This window comes from Carettochelys insculpta, chromosome 27 (assembly GCF_033958435.1).
Source record: "Carettochelys insculpta isolate YL-2023 chromosome 27, ASM3395843v1, whole genome shotgun sequence".
Taxonomy (NCBI): domain Eukaryota; kingdom Metazoa; phylum Chordata; order Testudines; family Carettochelyidae; genus Carettochelys; species Carettochelys insculpta.
In genome coordinates, this window is record NC_134163.1 from 7,002,202 (window position 1) to 7,021,439 (window position 19,238).

The following is a 19,238-nucleotide window of genomic DNA, read 5'->3' on the forward strand; positions in this document are numbered from 1 at the left end:
CATTGGGGGTATTTTCACTATGGATCTGAAGTGTGCAGCCTGCTCCCTCCTCCAACTATACCTTGCAACAGAGCAACTCTCTCTGCTCAAGGTGGACTGTTACTAGCTCAACTGAAGGAAACAAGATGATCCAGGTCTGGGAGTTACTGGCTTGATCAGTCTCTGCAGCTTGCGGGTTTGAAAGCCTCTCTCCAGCCCTTGGAGTCTCTGTGTCTTCCTGCCCTTTTTGTTTATGACACAGTCTGGCTGCTCTTTTGTTGCACATCTGGATGCCTTTCCTGCTCCGGATTCCTCTGCTGGGCTTGTGGAATTCCACTCCCTGCCAAGAGGCGGATACTTGCAGCTCTGGGACTGTTCAGCCCAGCTGAGCTGCTTGGCTTGGGGGGTTGTTTGTGGGTGGTTTTCTCAACACTGATAAGGACTCTGGGGCCTGAACCGCCATTCTTACTCGGGTTCGGTGTTGGTGTAATTACACTGGTGCAGTCCTGGGGCTGCCGGGTTTGGTTGGGTGTCTTCCTGGGTACATCATGTGACACAATTTTTAATTCAGGATTCATTCCTAGAGACTCCAGGCCAATCCTGGAGGGTGGGCAGCTGTAGCTGGGATGGGCAGGGCCTTGGTGATCCCTGCAACATCACCAGTCCGCGGTGATGTGTTGGTGCTGGAGGCTGAGTCTCAGGAAGGGACAAAGGTGCTGGGAGTGTGGTGCCTACTCCTGAGGAGGATCGGGGTCTCTAGACTTCACCCCTTTCTGGGAGCGGCTGTTAATGCTCAAAATCGTGGCGGCTGGAGCCTGGCACAATGTGGAGGAGCATTTGCCACACCACTCTCCCAACGAATCCCCCTCTCCCCCCGACGTGCAGTGAGCGCCCCCTCGGAGGGGTTCCGTCTGGGTTACTCGATTGATGGCAGATCCTTTCCTGCTTCGTTGTATGCAGGACCATCGAAGTCGGAACTGCGCGGTGTTTACTTCCTGCAGGTTGGAGACAGCAGCTGTCTAATGGCCTTGGCCTGCTCCTTCCGAATCCACAGTCTGTTCTGTGCTTGAAACCCGGCTGAGAACACGTGGGCTTCTGCTTTTCCCTTTCTTGGATCACGGGGTCTCCCACTGCACCGGGGAGCAGGGGAGGATCTGAGTTCTCTTCCTGCCCCATCACTCCATGTGCTCTGGGGTCAGTTGTGTCTGTGATCTGCGTCTCAGTTCCCCCTCTGTCAGCAGGTGGTGGAATTCTTGGACTGCTGTAGACGTGCTTGCTGTGTGTTGTTAGATGGTGGAGTATCTGTTATCTCATGGTGTACCCGGGCTTACTGTATGTGGTTGTCCTTTTGGTAGACCGAACTCCAGTATGATCTGCTGCACCCATATGAACAGTACTTTAAAATCAGGGGCCCACGTGTAACCTAGCAGTCTATGTCTGGTGCAGGCTGGCCCCTGGGGCAGACCAAGTAGGAGGTCTGTGGTAACCTCCATGGTGGCATTAATCACATGCAGTGTTTCAAAACTCCTTGGATTAGGATAGCTGCAAACACAGAATTCCTAACCCCGTTGGCCGGCATTTCATTTTGGCTAAAAGTCCCTCTGCTTCCATGTGGATGTGCGTAGCAGACCGAGCCCTTGAACCCCAGGAGATGACAGGCTGATGGGATGAGTCACTAGCTTCCTAACTGATCTGCATCAGGCTCTGATGCTGCCGTGTCCACGTGACCTGGGTCCTAACTGGGGCACTTGTGGGATGCTTGGGCGTCTCCTTCAGCGTTGGCAGCTGAATGACTCAGAAGAAGCTCCTGTCCATGTTCCAGCCAAGGGCTGAGCTCTCCAGCTCCCAGGAGGGCAGGCCATGGAGGTGCATAGAATGTGCCCTGGTCTCCTCACCAAGCCAGCCCCATCTGCCTCCTCCAGAGGCTCAGCTTCCTGGCTGGAGTGTTTAAGAGCCTCTGGATAAACATGAAGGAGAGGAGTGAGAAGGGATAGTGGGGAGGGGCACCCACGGTGTTCTCTCGCCTGACCTCGTCGGAGTGACACATCTGAATTCCCAAGCGCCCATGTGAATTGTTAAGCAACCAGGCAGGCATCTGCTCCTACCTGTTCCTGGATCACTGACCTCCGCATGGGACCAGAGCACTGGCCAACAGGGGCTGAGTTCTGTTCCATGTGGTCAGAGATTAGCTACATCTCTGAGCTGCATCTCTACTTCCCAGCTGGGAACTGGTGACAGTAATGTTGAGCTCAGTGAATGGCAAAAGCTGAAGTTACAGAATGGTCTGAAGTGACAGAGCAAGAGGTGTAGGTTGGATAATAGGAAAAACTCTTTCCCCAGGAGGGTGGTGAAGCCCTGGAATGTGTTGCCTAGAGAGGTGGTGGAATCTCCATCCCCAGAGGTTTTTAAGTCTCAGCATGACAAGGTCCTGGCTGGGATGACTCAGCTGGGGTCGGTCCTGCTTTGTGCAGGGGGCTGGACCTGATGACTCCCGAGGTCCCGTCCAGCCCTGGGATTCTGTGAAGAGCTGGATTTGTGCCTGTTATACCTTGTTGCCTTTTGAGAAGCAAACATCCTACAGGAACTTGTCAAAGGGTCTTGCACGTTGGCTGACTCGCAGATAAACTCGATCCTTCTGCAGTTGAATACGTGTGTTTAAAATCACAGACCTTTGTGCAGTGTAGCTGACTGTCTGGAGCAGCTCCTGGCTCTGGAGAGGCAACGCAGACTAACTGGGCCCTTTGAAATAGAAGTGTTGGGCTGTTGGGTTTCAGAAATTAACGAAGAGGCTTTTTCCTGAAATGCCTGGAAAAAGTCAATAAATCTCCCTCATCTGTTTTTTGAGGTAGATGGTCTGATCCCAGTTTTAGTTGGGGGAAACTGAGGCAGGGGTAAATAAAGTGATCCAGTCAACTAGCCCTCAGTCCCTTGCTGTGACCGGTATACACGCTGCCTCCTTGGCTCTGTTGCATTCGGATGAGCCTGCGGTTGGCCTGGGCCTGCTGAGAATTGCCCTCTGTGGAGCACTTAGCCCCAGCAGTCTGGACACACCTTAATGGGAGACGCTTCCCCTGCAGCTGGAGAAGAGAGTCTCATTTAGAGGCTGGGTTTAGGCGGGAGGAGGATCTGGGAGCCTGAGCTATGGCCAGTTAGTGCCTGAGGAGAGAGGCAGCTTGTTCCTTTGCAGCTGACAGTGAGTTTCAGCACGTCCAGCTCTCCGGGGGTCTGGAGAAGTGACAGGGTTGGTAGAGGGGTGACAGGAGCTAACTGGCCAACCCTGCCCCACTCCTTCTCTGGAGACTGGGGCAACTACCTGACTTTGTCCATCGACTGTCCCTCTTTCTCCCAGGTTCCCGCCATGGAGGAGATGATCATCTGGGAGCAGCACACTGTGATGTTGATTAAGGTGAGCTGTCCCTGTCCCTCGTGCGCTGCGCCAGCTCCATCCGGGAGGGCAGGCCTGGGGGTCTAAGCAAGGGTGGTGACACTGGGGTTCAGCCCAGCTGCAATGAAAGGGGTCCTCTCCCTTCTGGAGTGCCTGGACTCCTAGCAGCATGAGCTGCTTCCCAGCGGAGCTCTGCTAAGGCCAGCCTGGCCGCATAAGCCTCCCTCCCGCAGCTGGGGCTTCATGTGTCCACTTGATTCACATGGGCTCTCTCCACTGTGCCAGCTGTGGGATGACCCTAGTGGTGCCTGGCCAGGTAGTCCCCCAGAAGCCTGGCTGTCCTTGTGCTGTGCCAGCCGGACCCTGCTCTGTGAGCCCGTTCGTGGCAGTGACGTGGGAGGAGGTGGCCTGGATCCATCTGTGCACAGCCTGACCTTGGGTGTATCTGTTGCACCAGGACCCTCGACGAGGCTTTGGCATCGCCATCTCAGGAGGCCGGGACCGTCCCAGCGGCGTGGCTGGGGACACTGCTGTTCTTATCTCGGATGTAGTGCCCGGTGGGCCAGCGGATGGCAGGCTGCAGTGAGTGGCTAATGGGACTGAAAGTGTTGTGAGCAGAGAGAGGATCCAAGCTTCCCCGTTTTCTGGGGTATCTTGAATCTGGGCCCCCTACTCAGGAGAGGAAGCAACTTTGTTTTTCAGATGGGGAAACTGAGGCACGGAATGGTCTGACTGGCTGAAGGTCTCAGAGCAAGTCCATTGGAACCTGGGAGGTCCTGGGTCCAGTCAGATGCTCAGAACATGCTTTCTGGGGGTTGGGAGGAGGTCTGCTGGAGTCACTGGCGTGGGAGGAAGGGGAGAGTGAGCAGCTTCGGGAAAGGGCCCCAAAACGCAAGCTCCCTGAGGAGATCTGCCTTCCCAGGCTAGGGGTGGAGCTGGGGAAAGAGGATCCAGTGGGGGAACAGATTGGAGGACTTGGGGGCTTTGGACCTGGGTGGGTATCCTGCCCTCTGGGGTGAGACCTGCCATAGGGGTCTGCAAATGAACAGAAGTCAAGGGTGGGTTAGTCTGTCACTGAAAGAGCATCTGGCTAGGATGAGGGGCTGCTCCAAGCCACACCTCAGCCTTGCAGTGCTCTCCCCAGTCTTGGCCCAGGATGGTCCTTTGCCCTAGCAAGGGATTGGCCTGCCCCAGTTCTTTCCTTTGCAGGACGAGGGATCACATCGTGATGGTGAATGGCCTTTCTATGGAGAACGTGTCCTCCTCCTTTGCCATCCAGACACTCAAAACCTGTGGCAAGTCAGCCAACATCGTAAGCATCCTGCCTGGGGGCTCGGGGAGGAGGAGAGGGAAGGAGGGCTCAGCATTAAGCCTGGATGGGGGGGCAGTTCTCTGCCTGGAGGCTCCCGTCGTCCATTCTCGGGTTAAACGCAGCCCTCGGGGAACCGGCTGCCACGCCAGTGAGAACATGTGTTGTGTCCTGGTCTTGGGGCCCGTCCCCATGCTCTGCCCTTTACTCAACGGTGGGGATGCACCCAACTCCACTTCTCTGGCCTGTTAGCATCCATGCAGGCAAACGCTCGAGTTAACGCAACTCGTCTGCAGCTGCCACCACTGCTCTGCAGCGTCTGCACAGGTTCGCTCCACTCACGAGCCCCCAGCTCTGCCGTGCCATCACACAGGGCCCGGTGTGTCCAGAGAAACAAATGAGTTCTCCAGCGATTCACAGAGCTGCTCAGTGAAGCAGTCACTGCAATGCAAAGTACCATGGGAAATGCTCTTCCAGGCTTGTTTACATTGATGCGCCTTGGTCCCTTTTAACCTGGCAAGTTACCTGCAGGGACAGACCAGCCTTTTCACATCCTGTGGGGCACTAACGCCTCACAGGCATTAAGTGTGAAAGAGGAAAACTCTGGGAATAACTACCAGCAATGGCAGCTCGAAGTCCACCGCAAACGTGCTGGGTGATGTGTTCCAGCACCAGTGGTTAACTGCATCCAATGCTTTTGTTTAGAGTTGGATTTTCAAACCTCCCTAAACGTCTATGGCATCTAATCAGATCTAAACATGGATATGCCCATCCAGGGCCTGGCCCAGAACTTGTAGTATGGAGCTGGGAACCCTGGACCAAATTACCCCAGATAGAGGCTGTCCTCCAAACTAACCGAGTAACATTTTAGCTTCTAACCAGAAATTACTGGCACTGAGTCCTGTGCTTGCTTCTGTCTCGGGCCCGTGTTGGCAGAGTGGGGAGCCCACAATAAGCCCTTGTAGATCTTGCCCTGCTGGACGGGAACAAGTAGGCAATTGGATCTGGGAGCTTTAGTGCTATTGTGGAGCTGTATTGCTGTGAAGGCATCACACTCGGCCTTAAGGAGACCTCACGCTGAAGGCCCTTCTCGGCCGGGAGCAGCCCAGCATAGAACAAAGAGAGCAGTTTGAGGTCGCCCAGCCCTGTGGGTGGGTCTAGACGCACCTGTTTCAAGAGACTGTTCCAAAGGCGTGAGCCAGCAGGGAGGAAGGCGCAAAGGAGAGTCGGGGCATTGCAGGAGAGGCTGAAGGCAGGCAATTCACTGTGTCAGGAGGCCAGTGATACGTCCTGGCATTAATGGGACTGGCCACGTGTCCGTCTAGCTGCTTCCTCTTCAAAGACCAGACCAGGCCAAGCGACCCTTGACGTGTCCTGTCCTCTCCATGTTTAATCTGAGAGAATGTGACTCCTCCTACACCCACCCCCATCTTCTCTGTACCTGTTGACCAATGAAAGAGTCTGGGTCCCATCCGCTGGTGCAGTCCCCTCCAACGCACGCGCCTAGGCAGGGACGGCGAGCCAGGACACGGGGGACTGGTCTTCACTTGTTTTATCTGGGTAACTGTTGTGGCGAGGGGCGTGACCACTGAAAGACTGAACCCTGCTGGGTGCGCCGTTACAGCCATTCCTGGCACAGTTCTTCTCCTCTCTGTCAAATTGCTGCCCAGGTACCAAACACATTTACAGCAGCAGAACCACATTCTCGTGTGATGACAAGTATCGGAGAGGAGCCGTGTTAGTCTGTAGCTTCGAGAACAACAAGAAGTCCGGTGGCACCTTATAGACTAACAGATATTTTGGAGCATAAGCTTTTGTGGGCAAAGACCCACTTCATCAGATGCCACAGATGAGGTGCCACCGGACTTCTTGTTATTCTCCTGTGGGGCATTTCCCAGCTTACCTGGGCCAGTGCAGGTAAAGGGCTACAACTTCCTAGTATGGAAACAGGGCTCTTCTGTCCCTGAGTCACAATGGGGCCTTGGCAAATACTGTCCTGTCTCTCTGCTGTGGTTTCTCGGTCTGTAAATGAAGCTAATGACAGGCCAGGAGGTGATTGGAGGTCAGCAGTGGGGCTCTTCAGGGAGGGCTGTTTGCATCTAGCAGAGCACACGTCGTTTGTCAGCCAGTTCTTCCTTCCCACCTGCAGACGGTGAAAAGACCCAAGAAAATTCAGCTTCCTGTAACCAGAAACAGCCGGTCACTCTCTGGTGACCCCTTGCACGCCCCCAGCACCGGCCGATACGATTCAGATGAGGAATATGGGTACCAGGGAGATGAGTCATTGCCCCGGAGCACAGGGAAAGGCTACGGGTATGAGAGTTATAGCCAGAACCAGCCTCAGGATGATGTGGATTACAACAGAGGCTACGACGGGGACTCCTCTAGTGAGAGGAGCTCTGGACACTATCGGGATAAGAGTGAACATCGAAAGCAAACCTCCAGAGGCAAAAGGCGGAGCCAAGATGGCAGCTCTAGGAGACACAGCCCAGAGAGTCGCTCTGAATGGCCGAGCTACCATCGACAGCACTCCACCAATGGGTATGGCCATGAGGAAGACGCGAATGGGCTCACGCTCGTTTCTGGGTTCAAGAGGCTCCCGCGCCAGGAGGTACCAATGAAACCCATCAGCTCGGTTCTGGTGAAGCAGAACGGGCGTGAAGGTAAGAAGCAGCTTCCCCAGTGCGTGAGCCATCCTTTCTCATGGCAGCAACGGCCAGGCGTGCAGGAGGGACAGAACAGAGGGACTCTGAGGGCTCAGAAATTAAAGACCTGGGAGGCTGCGTCCCACTGGCTGATGTCTTCACTGCTTTGCCCAAGAGGGGATGCCTGGGGAGGTGGACTAGGAAGGAATATTGTCCCTTCTGCGCACGCTGGGTCTATGGTCACATTGCACTACGTTAACTAAGTCTGTTTAGACAATGAGGCAGGTCCATGGTTGCGGGGGGGGCGGGGGGGGTGTGCGCGCGTGCGCACCAGGCCTGAGTGACTGGAGGTTGACCTAGCTAATGCTACAGCTGGTGCTGGGAGGGGGCCACAGTGGGTACTGTGGGCACAGGGGAGGGCAAGTCTCTGGAGCCAGTTTCGGGGAGAAGTGTGGGCTCCGTTCCCCAACCCTGAGTTTCTCTCTGTCTTTCCTGGCGTGCAGAATACGGCTTGAAGCTGGGAAGCCAGATCTTTATCAAACACATAACAGAGACAGGCTTGGCTGCCCAGGACAGCTCGCTGCAGGAGGGGGACCTCGTATTAAAGGTATGCCGAAGTCTGGAACAATCTTTGCACTGATCAGCTCTTGCCTGATGCTGGGTTTTGGTGCAGGGTGTGACACAGTCTGGGGATTCTTGGGAGCTTTTTGCACTAGGACAAGTGAGGCCGTTTTGATAACGGCCATTAAGCTCTTTCTGCTTTCCCCAGAATGGCTTTGAGCCCTCCCTCCTGCTGGTGTGAATGGGGGGACTGTCTTCAGCGTCGCATGACAGGGCTGGTTTGACCCTCACCTTCAAAACGGATTTCTTTGCCCGGCACAGTTGCAACCTCAGAGCTGTTGGGGAGCACAACAGAAACTCCTCTTCAGTCTGTTTGTGACTTGGCTTTGCCACCACATAGGTCAATAGACAAAGTGTGTATGTGTGAGGGGGTGGGGGCAGAGAAAGTTGTTTGCGGCCCCCCCCTCACCTTAAGAAATACCGTGTGCAGTTTGCCTACCTCCCACAGCTTGAGAACAGATGGCTGAGGAGGGACCTGCTCAGTCTTTGCATCTGTTAGAGGATGACGGTCAGTTATTCTCCATGTCCGCTGAAGGTAGGGAAAGAAGTGATGGACTTAATCTGCAGCCAGGTAGATCAAAGCTAGATACTAGGAAAAACTCTCAAGTTCTCGGGGTTCCTGTCACTGGAGGACTGTGCGGACGGGCTGGACAGACGCCTGTCCATGGTGCCCTAGGCTCACTTGGGTTGGATTTGGTGGGCTGACCCGGTGCCTGCCGAAGTTTCTTCCAGCCCAACATTTCGTTGGTTCTGTCAACAAGAAGGTGGTTTGCTGCTGCCTGAATGCTCCTGAAGCTGTTGGAGACACCAGGAGAGGAGGGAATCTCCTACTGGGCCAGCTCCTGCTGGTGGAACTTCTGAGCTCGCACAGAGCTTTCTCCAGTGCTGGAGCTGCGCACACTTGTTCCCAAATAGAGCGATTCTGCTTGGCCACTGGCCCCACTGTTCCACTTGGACAGCCTGAAAACAGCCCTCTCCTTCCCCCCGCTCTCCTGGGGGATCTGCCCGTTTGAGCCTCACCTTAGCGAAAACGTGATTCCTAATTGGGTGTGTTCCGTAGCACCTCAGAGCCTCCTCATGGTCAAGGAGCCCCTGCTGCCCGACAAAACAGAACAGAGGGACAGACCCCACCCCTAGGAGCTGACAAGCAGAGTAAAGCCAATAGCATTTATTCCTGGCAGCATGTGGTGCACAGAGCTGTTGCATCTTGTGGGCTCCTCTTCGGTTCTCCCAGAAGTCAGTCCTGAGCTGTAGAGAGTCACCTGTGCTTGTTTGCTGGTCCAGCTGTTTTGAGTTTGGTAGCATACAATGGGATGAGACCTTCATTTTTGACTCTGTTACTGAGCTGCCCAGTGCCAGTAAGGGACAGCATGCAGATATCCCAGTGTCCCGTACCTTTCTGTTTGTAGACCGTAAGAGGTTGGTTTGCTTGTCAGCTCCTACGGTCGCCCACCTTTTTTGGCTGACTAGGTTTACCTGGTGGAGGCGCTTGTTGGTCGCGTGACATGGGTGTGTGGCTCTCTGGCATGCAGATAATGCTGGGCTCTTTCCCTGCCAGGAGGTGTGTGTATTTTACCACCTGGGCACTTTGCAGAGGCCGGAATTCAGGCGGCCTGGGTGGGGCTGTGTAGGGCTGATTTGTAGTGTGCTTGTGAGTAGCTGTGGGCATGCTGAGTGTGTGCTGAGAGGCGGCTTCCCACTGAATGCCCTGGTGGTGTGGTTTGTGTGAGAAGCAGGTCAAATCGCAGGGCACAGAGAGGGGTGTGGTGGCTGCCAGTTTTGCTGTTTGAGTTTCTGTTTCATTGTTCCTTGTCCCTTCTGGGCTTCAAAGTTTCAAAGTCCTTTGTTTTCCCAAGTTATTCACTTCACCTCCCACACCCAGTAGGGGGTGGAGCCAGCTTCCAGCCCCCTCCCCTGCTCTGAATACCCTCCCCCCGACTCCCTTGGCCCAGGGGGCGTTCTGTGGGGTGGGGAGCATCTGCAGGGATGGCCCCTAATCCCTAGCAGTTCTCTGCTGCCAAAATGCCCTTGGATGCTGTTGGAGAGGAGAGAATCTCTTACTGGGGCAGCTCCGGCAGGTGGAAAGTTGAGCTTTTGAGCTCACACCGCACTCTTCCTCCAGTCCTGGAGGCTACAGCAGGTGGGGTGCCGGGGGTACAACTCAGGGCTGTGCTCAGGCTGTTCTAACCTATTCCTGGACTGACCTGCCCCTTGCCAGCCATGGCACAAAGATGGAGCAAAGCCCCCAAAGGAGTGTGCCCAGTGCCAGCCTGCTCGGAGGTGTCCTCTCATCTCTGAGCCTGTCCCCCGCCAGAAGAGAGAGGTGGTATCTAGGACCCAGTGATCCTCCCCTTGGAGCTCCACTGGGGTCTGACTGGCTGTTCTGGGACACTGGATTGGAGCGTCGGAGCCGGTGGGAGCAGACCGGTTGCGCCCACCCTGGAGGTTCATCTCGCCCTTTTCTGCTCGGAAGCTGGGACTGGGCAACAGGATGGCTCCTGTGGCGATTGCCTGTTCTAGTCATTCCCTCCAAAGCGGCAGACGCTGCTCTCTGTCTGCAGACTGGACACTGGGCTAGATGGACCTTTGGTCCGACCCTGTCTGGCCATTCTTGTGGGCAAAGCCAGAGGTCTTTCTGTGAACATAAGAATGGCCATACTGGGTCAGACCAAAGGTCCATCCAGCCCAGTATCCTGTCTGCCAACCGTGGCCAGTGCCAGGTGCCCCAGAGAAGGAGAACAGAAGACAATGATCAAGTGATTTATCTCCTGCCATCCATCTCCTGCCCTTGTACTGAAGGCTAGGGCACCATACTTCACCCCTGGCTAATAGCCATTTATGGACCTAACCTGCAAATATTGATCGAGCTCTTTTTTAAACCCTAATAGTGTCCTGGCCTTCACAGCCTCCTCCGGCAAGGAGTTCCACAGGTTGATTGTGCACTGTGTGAAGAAAAATTTCCTTTTATTAGTTTTGAACCTACTACCCATCAATTTCATTTGGTGTCCCCTAGTTCTTGTATTATGGGAAAAGGTAAATAATTTTTCTATATTCACTTTCTCCACACCATTCATGATTTTATATACCTCTATCATATCGCCCCTCAATCGCCTCTTTTCCAGACTGAAAAGTCCCAGTCTCTCTAGCCTCTCCCCATATGGGACCCGTTCCAAACCCCTAATCATCTTAGTCGCCCTTTTCTGAACCTTTTCTAATGCCAATATATCTTTTTTGAGGTGAGGAGACCACATCTGCACGCAGTACTCAAGATGTGGGCGTACCATAGTTTTATATAGGGGAAGTATGATATCTTTTGTCTTATTATCTACCCCTTTTTTAATAATTCCTAACATCCTATTTGCTTTACTAACTGCCGCTGCACAGTGCGTGGATGTCTTCAGAGAACTATTCACTATAACTCCAAGATCCCTTTCCTGATCTGTCGTAGCTAAATTTGACCCCATCATGTAGTACGTGTAATTTGGGTTATTTTTTCCAACATGCATTACCTTACACTTACCCACATTAAATTTCATTTGCCATTTTGCTGCCCAATCACTCAGTTTGCTGAGATCTTTTTGTAGTTCTTCACAATCCCTTTTGGTTTTGACTGTCCTGAACAACTTGATGTCATCTGCAAACTTTGCCACCTCACTGCTTACCTCATTTTCTAGATCATTGATGAACAAGTTGAACAGGATCGGTCCCAGGACTGACCCCTGGGGAACACCACTAGTTACCCCCCTCCATTGTGAAAATTTACCATTTATTCCAACCCTTTGTTTTCTGTCTTTTAACCAATTCCCGATCCATGAAAGGATCTTTCCTCCTATCCCCTGACCGCCTAATTTACATAAAAGCCTTTGGTGTGGGACCGTGTCAAAGGCTTTCTGGAAATCTAGGTATATTATGTCCACTGGGTGCCCCTTGTCCGCATGTTTATTAACCCCTTCAAAGAATTCTAATAGATTAGTTAGACATGACTTCCCTCTGCAGAAACCATGCTGACTTTTGCCCAACAATTCGTGCTCTTCTACATGCCTTGCAATTTGATTATTTACTATTGTTTCTACTAATTTGCCTGGTACTGATGTTAGACTTATCGGTCTATAATTGCCAGGGTCTCCTCTAGAGCCTTTTTTAAATATTGGCGTTATATTGGCCGTCTTCCAGTCATTGGGTACCGAAGCGGATTTAAAGGATAGGTTACAAACCACTGTTAATAACTCCGCAATTTCACATTTGAGTTCTTTCAGAACCCTTGGGTGAATACCGTCTGGTCCTGGAGACTTGTTACTATTCAGCTTATCAGTTAACTCCAAAACCTCCTCTAATGTCACTTCAATCTGGGAGAGTTCCTCAGATTTGTCACCTAAAAAGGCTGGCTGAGATTTAGGAACCTCTGTAACATCCTCAGCCGTGAAGACTGAAGCAAAGAAATCATTTAATTGCTCCGCAATGGCACTGTCTTCCTTGATCGCTCCTTTTATATCTTTATCGTCCAAGGGCCCCACTGCTTTTTTAGCGGGCTTCCTGCTTCTAATGTTTTTTAAAAACATTTTACTATCATTTTTTGAATTTTTGGCTAGCTGTTCCTCAAAATCTTTTTTTGGCTTTTCTTACTACATTGTGACACTTAATTTGGGAGTGTTTGTGTTCCTTTCTATTTTCCTCACTAGGATTTGACTTCCACTTTTTAAAAGGTGCCCTTTTCTTTCTCACTGCCTTTTTAACATGGCTGTTAAGCCATGGTGGTTCTTTGTTAGGTCTCTTACTGTGTCTTTTTATTTAGGGTATACATTTAAGTTGGGCTGCTAGTATGGTGTCTTTAAACAGTTTCCATGCAGCTTCCAGGGATTTTAGTTTAGTTACTCTACCTTTTAGTTTCTGTTTAACTAGCTTCCTCATTTTAGTGTAATTCCCCTTTTTGAAATTAAGTGCCGGAGTGTTTGACCGCTGCGGTGTTCTTCCCAACACAGGAATATTAAACGTTATTATATTATGGTCACTATTTCCAAGCGGTCCAGTAACAGTTACCTCTTAGACCAGATCCTGCGTTCCAGTCAGGACTAGATCAAGAATTGACTCTCCCCTTGTGGGTTCCTGTACTAGCTGCTCCAAGAAGCAGTCATTTAAGGCATCAAGAAATTTAATCTCTGAATCCCGTCCTGAGGTGACACGTACCCAATCAATATGGGGATAATTGAAATCTCCTATTATTACTGTGTTTTTTTTATTTTGATAGCCTCTCTAATCTCCCTTAACATTTCAGCATCACTATCACTGTCCTGGTTAGGTGGTCGGTAATATATTCCTAATGCCATATTCATATTAGAGGAATGAATTGTTATCCATAATGATTCTATGGAACATTTTGATTCCTTTAGGATTTTTGCTTCATTTGATTCTATATTATCCTTCACGTATAGTACCACTCCGCCACCCGCACGACCTCTTCTGTCTTTCCGATATAATTTATATCCCAGTATGATAGTGTCCCACTGATTGTCCTCATTCCACCATGTTTCTGTGATGCCTATTATGTCAACTTCCTCCTTTGATATGAGGTACTCCAGTTCACCCATCTTATTAGACAGACTCCTAGCATTTGTGTAAAAGCACTTTAAAAAACTACCACTATTTATATGTCTGCACTTTAAAAAACTACCACTATTTATATGTCCGCCTTTCACAGACGCGTTGGATTTTTTTATATGCGATTGTTTCACATCTGATCTTGCCCATATATTATTTCCCACGTTCCCTATCTGAATAACTTCTAGGGAATCCCTATCTATGGAGCCTCGTGTAAGAGAAGTCTCCGTCCGATCCAGGTGCTCCCCCGCACCAATCGGCTTTCCCCCACCTCTTAGTTTAAAAACTGCTCTACGACCTTTTTAATGTTTAATGCCAGCAGTCTGGATCCACCTTGATTTAGGTGGAGCCCATCATTCCTGTATAGGCTCCCCCTGCCCCAAAAGTGTCCCCAGTTCCTAATAAATCTAAACCCCTCTTCCCTACACCATCGTCTCATCCACGCATTGAGAGTCTGAAGTTCTGCCTGTCTGTCTGGCCCTGCGCGTGGAACTGGAAGCATTTCAGAGAATGCCACCATAGATGTTCTGGATTTCAGTCTCTTTCCTAGTAACCTAAATTTGGCCCCCAGAACATCTCTTCTACCCTTCCCTATGTCATTGGTACCGACATGTACCACGACCACCGGCTCCTCCCCAGCACTGCCCATAAGTCTGTCTAGATGCCTCGAGAGATCCGCAACCTTCGCACCACGCAGGCAAGTCACCATACGGTTCTCCCGGTCATCACAAACCCAACTATCTATATTTCTAATGATCGAATCCCCAACTACTAAAACCTGCTTCTTCCTAACAGCTGGCGCTCCCTCCCCCGGAGAAGTATCCTCGGCGCGAGAGGATACCATAGCACCCTCTGGAAGGAGGGTCCCAACTATGGGATGGTTTCCCTCTGCTCCCATTGACTGCTCTCCTTCCCTGAGCCTTTCATCCTCCATAACAGCATCAGGACTGTCAGATTGGAGGTGGGACAGCCCTACTATGTCCCGGAAAGTCTCATCAACGAACACCTCTGCCTTCCTTAGCTCCTCCAGTTCAGCCACCCTGGCCTCCAAAGCATGCACTCGGTCTCTGAGGGCCAGGAGCTCCTTGCATCGAGCGCACACATACGCCACCCGCCCACAGCGTAGGTAGTCATACATATTGCACTCAACACAATAAACAGGATAGCCCCCACTCTGCTGCTGGGCTTCTGCCTCCATTTCCTACTCTAATTATATATGAGGGTTTAATTAAATGTTTCAGCTAGAGGTTGTTATAAAGGATTTAAGTTTAAGGGCAATAGAAGTCACTGGCTCCCTCCAAGCTCCCCCTCTAAACTCCCCTCTCAAAACTCCCTCCTGTTAGCACTCACCCTGTTCGCAAGCACCCGGTCGCAAAGCGAGAGATCCTTCCGCCCAACCAGCCGCCCAACCAGCCACAGGTGGTTTGGGGACAGAGGGAGGGCAAGCGGGTGCATTAAACTCCTGGGTGGTGGGTTTGCCGGCAGCCTTACCCTTACCTTGCCCAAAGGAATCCTTTCTCTGGTTTCAGCGGGGTAGCCGTGGGGACCGGAGCCAGCCTTGGCCTTGCCCCATTAAATCAACAGTCCTGCCCTTCCAGTTGGGAGGGCGGGCTGGTGTGTGGCCTGTGTGACTCACTGCGCTGCTGGGCTTGGGTCTCTAACTGCTGGCAGGTGTGAGGGTGACTCTGGGCTTACTCTGGCTGTGGGCCCCATTTTTGCTGTTCCTCTGTTCTCAGCTGTGCCCAGCCCCAGGGAAGACTGCAGCATCCCCCTGAGCACAGTGCTTCGCCAGCGGCTCTGTAACCGTCTGCCCCCCTCTCTGTTCCTCTGGCTAGATTAATGGCGTCACCAGCGAGAACATGTCTCTGGCTGACACCCGCAGGCTGATAGAAAGTTCAGAGGGGACGCTGACGCTGCTTGTGTTCCGGGACAACCGGCAGTTCCTGGTCAACATCCCCCAAGTGATGGACAGTGACAGTGACAGCTCACGGCTGGACGGTGAGCGGAGTCCCATGGGCCCTGGGGGAGCCTGCAGGTGGTGGGAGTGAGGACCAGTGTTCTTGTGGCTGACCTGGGTACAGGCGGTTTGGTGGTGCCGCACTCAGTGCTGGGACGGGGGACACACCAGGACTGCAGCGAGTATCCAGTTGCCTTCTGAATCACAAGGCCACAGGGGCCTCGTTTGCAAGGTGTTCAGCCCTGGGGAAGGCCGTTGTCTCCAGGCAGGAGAGCCAGACTCTGCAAGGCAGTTACTGCTTGGGAGCCTCCGCGAAAGCCTGGGGACGCAAGCCACGTCCTCCATTGGCGCAGCCCGTGCAACGTGCTCAGAGCACACACGTCCTGTGGCTCTTCTCCTCCCGGACACGCTCCTCAAATAGCAGCAACGAAGGGTCCTGTGGCACCTTATAGACTAACAGAAAAGTTTAGAGCATGAGCTTTCGTGAGTTAACTCACTTCTTCAGATGCTGGATGACCACGAAAGCTCATGCTCTAAACTTTTCTGTTAGTCTATAAGGTGCCACAGGACCCTTCGTTGCTGCTACAGATCCAGACTAACACGGCTACCCCTCTGATGCTCCTCAAATAGTGGCTGTTATGCAGGGCAAGCAGGAGGGAGAACCAAGATGCCACCAGCCTCCTCCGTGGGGGTCTGGGGAAGTGGGCAGCGACGGGCAGGCAGGAGCTAGAGCTCCTGTTGGGATAACCGAGGGAGTGGGCAGGCACAGCCTGCCCATAACTAAAAGGTCCCCCTGAAGAGGGAATCCATTAAAATAACATGGTTCCCAAATGAATATGGGGGACAACTAAAGAAAGAACAGGGACGGGTGTGGGGGTCAAAGGGCTAAAATAAGAGAGCCGGAGGGGGATACCGAGCGGAGATCCCCGGACAATGCCCACTGCTCCTCAAAGGTGAAAAGGGAGCCAGCAGACGCTGCCCAGAGGAGGTCTGCCTGGATTCATGAGCAGATAGCGGAATGGAAGAAGGCCTCACAGTTGCAGCCCCCGCATTCGGCCAGCCTCCTCTTCCTGCTCTTCTAGATGGCCCCCTTGGCCGTGGCCAGGAGGAGGCTGACGAGGAGGTCCTGCGAGTTTGTGAGGCTATGGATGGGGTGTGCCATGATCAGAAGATGCAGGGAGAAGTGCAGCCAGAACCTCAGCAGGAGGTTCTGGAGGAGCTGGAAGAGGGGCTGTAGCCTGGCACACTCAAGGTAGATATGTGCCAGGGTCTCCCTCGCGCCACAAAAGGAGCAGGTGGCTGGGATGGGGTGAACTGCACCAAGTACACGCCCGTGCTTACCGCCCCGTGGAGGATCCTCCAGCTGATGTCCCCGGCGGGCTGTGGGATCAAGGTGGAGTACAGGTTGGCCCACCGGGGCTCCTCACTCTCTGTTGGCAACAGGAGGTGGCGTGGGCTAGAGCTGCCAGGCATCTGGTTTTTGCCCAGACAGCAAGAGACCCTGGCAGCTCCAGTAGGCACTGCTGCCCAGATTGCTAAGTCCGGTTGGTGGTGCAGCTCGGGGCTGGGACTGGGACAATCTCCCCACCTGCCTTGGCTCCACGCAGCTCCTGGAAGCCCAGGGAGGCTCTGTCCACACGCTACCCCCAGCCACAGGCGCCGACCCCACAGCTCCCATTGGTCACGGTTCCTAGCCATTGGGAATTGTGGAGCTGGCACTCCTAACGCTGCCTCCACATGCCGGGGGCATAAGGGCATCACATGCAGGGAGTCTGCCCCTGCCTATGGGCCACGGGGACCTGTGGAACCCCCCAAGTCCTAACCCCCATCTGCAACCCAACTCCCTGCACCAGCCCAGAGTCCTCTCCCACACCCAAACTTCTCCCCACCCACCCGAGCCTGCCGGCCTTACTCCCCAACACCTTTGTCCTAGCCATGAACTCCCACCTGCCCTCCCCTCGAATCCTGCATTCTTCTTCGAGTGGTGTCCCCGTGGGTGCTGGTGGGTCCTTGCACCAGTGCTCGGAGATTCTTCCATAGCCATGGTGACCCGCACCACCCATGCGCTGAAGCACCTCCTTGTGTTCTGGGGGGCGTGGGCTCCTCAGTTCCTTCTCTACCATCCTCGGCTGCAGACAGAGCATCGTCAGTCTCTGTAAGAGGGTTCAAACTTAGTTCTAGTTGCCTTTAGCGGTTCCCTAGTCCAAGTTGTTTACCCTCGTTCTACGTTACATCAAACAGACCAAAAAAGGAGTTTCTTTAGGTAGCTGAGTTAGCGTTAGTGCTGCATCACTGCGGTGCTGGGCTCCCTGGGATTCAAGTGGTGTGCCATGTGCAAGGATGCCACGTCCGCTTCGGACGGCCATGCGTCCTGCATAAAGTGCCTTGGCGAAGGCAACCAGACGCAATCATGCGTCCGTTGTTCTGCTTTGATGGCCAGAGCCCATAGGGATCGGGCTAACAGGCCCAAGACCTTGGCTGAACAAGCCAACAGCTCAGGCTGTGGCTAAGGGTGAGGACTCCAAGTGTCCCCCAGCTTCTAAAGTGCTTACTGAGTTTATCGGTGCTGGGATGCTTCATGCCAAGAGGGCCACTGCTGCTCAGGTTGTGAATAGGGATGGACAAACCGTGGGGGAGGTGGTGGATGGTATTACCCAGAAGCTGGCAGAGGCGGGGCGCACTGCCAAGGATGTACAGGGCTGGAATGCTGAGAAGAGAACACACTGGCAACTGTCAGATCGGGCACCCAGTGTTAGAGGCCCAATGTAGGAGGTGAAGGATGATGCTGAGCGATGGGAGAGGCACGATGAAGCCAGCAACCTCGGTGATGGTCGGTGTCGATGAGATGGTGCCGTACTGGGCTGTTGTTTGGTTGGTGCCGGTTGCTGTGGCACAGAAGCTGTGGTAGAGGACTCGTGCTTGTGGCAACACCACCCCAGATCCCCTGGCGCCCGAGAGTGGGGAAGGGTGTCAGCCCAGATCTTGCGTGAAGTCCCTGATTGTGGGAAATGCAATCGGTGCCACTTCCGAGCGGGTGCGAATGCCGGGGAGGCAGATGCTGGAGTAGTCTGTCGCGCCTTAACTGGTGGTGGGCTTGCCGGTGCCATTGGTGCCGAGTGCTTATGCTTCAGCACGGAATGTACCTGCTTGGTTGGTGCTGGCAGGGATGGTTCTGGGAAGCTCAGAATGGTCTTCCCTTCGGGTGCGAGGCCAGGAATGGGCAGGAGAGGGACCCGGCAAGTCGGTCGATATCCTTACCGACAGCACCACTTGCATGTATTACATCGCTCACCAAGTGGAAGTTCGTTCCCCGTCTCTGAGTACAGAAGCCATAAGACTGCGGACATGGCGCATTTGACACTGGGTCACTCCCGTAGTGACGTATCTTCCTGGCGTTCTCAATATGATGGCCAATATTCTGCAGCTTCTTCACCGATCATCACAAATGGGAGATTGACATGGTTGCCCTCAACCAAGTGTTCCAATGTGGGGGAGGGCTGGGGGCTGCCCTCACATACATCTGTTTGCCACCAGGACCAACAGAAAATGCCACCAGAACTGTTCCAGAGTGGGGCTTGGGAGGCGCTCCCTTGGGGATGCCTTTACCACCATGTGGAATGCACCCCTGACAAGACCAAAGCCTCCTCATCCTAGTAGCCCCGACGTGACCCAGACAGACTTGGTACCCTGACCTCTCTTGGATGGCAGTAGCAGCTCCTTACCTGTTTCCTCCTCGCTGCAACCTTC

The 19,238-nt window shown here is 53.2% G+C and overlaps 1 protein-coding gene across 1 annotated transcript in view; it reads left to right on the forward strand.

Moving 5' to 3' along the window:
• The window catches only part of TJP3 (tight junction protein 3), a 57,721-nt gene that overhangs the window by 25,630 nt on the left and 12,853 nt on the right, over nucleotides 1-19,238 (forward strand). Inside the window, exons 2-7 of the mRNA XM_074978075.1 lie at nucleotides 3,329-3,385; nucleotides 3,822-3,946; nucleotides 4,574-4,676; nucleotides 6,823-7,336; nucleotides 7,822-7,925; nucleotides 15,370-15,532. Coding sequence (XP_074834176.1) covers nucleotides 3,338-3,385; nucleotides 3,822-3,946; nucleotides 4,574-4,676; nucleotides 6,823-7,336; nucleotides 7,822-7,925; nucleotides 15,370-15,532 — 1,057 coding nt within the window. The 5' untranslated portion in view covers nucleotides 3,329-3,337. The remainder of the gene's footprint in view (nucleotides 1-3,328; nucleotides 3,386-3,821; nucleotides 3,947-4,573; nucleotides 4,677-6,822; nucleotides 7,337-7,821; nucleotides 7,926-15,369; nucleotides 15,533-19,238) is intronic.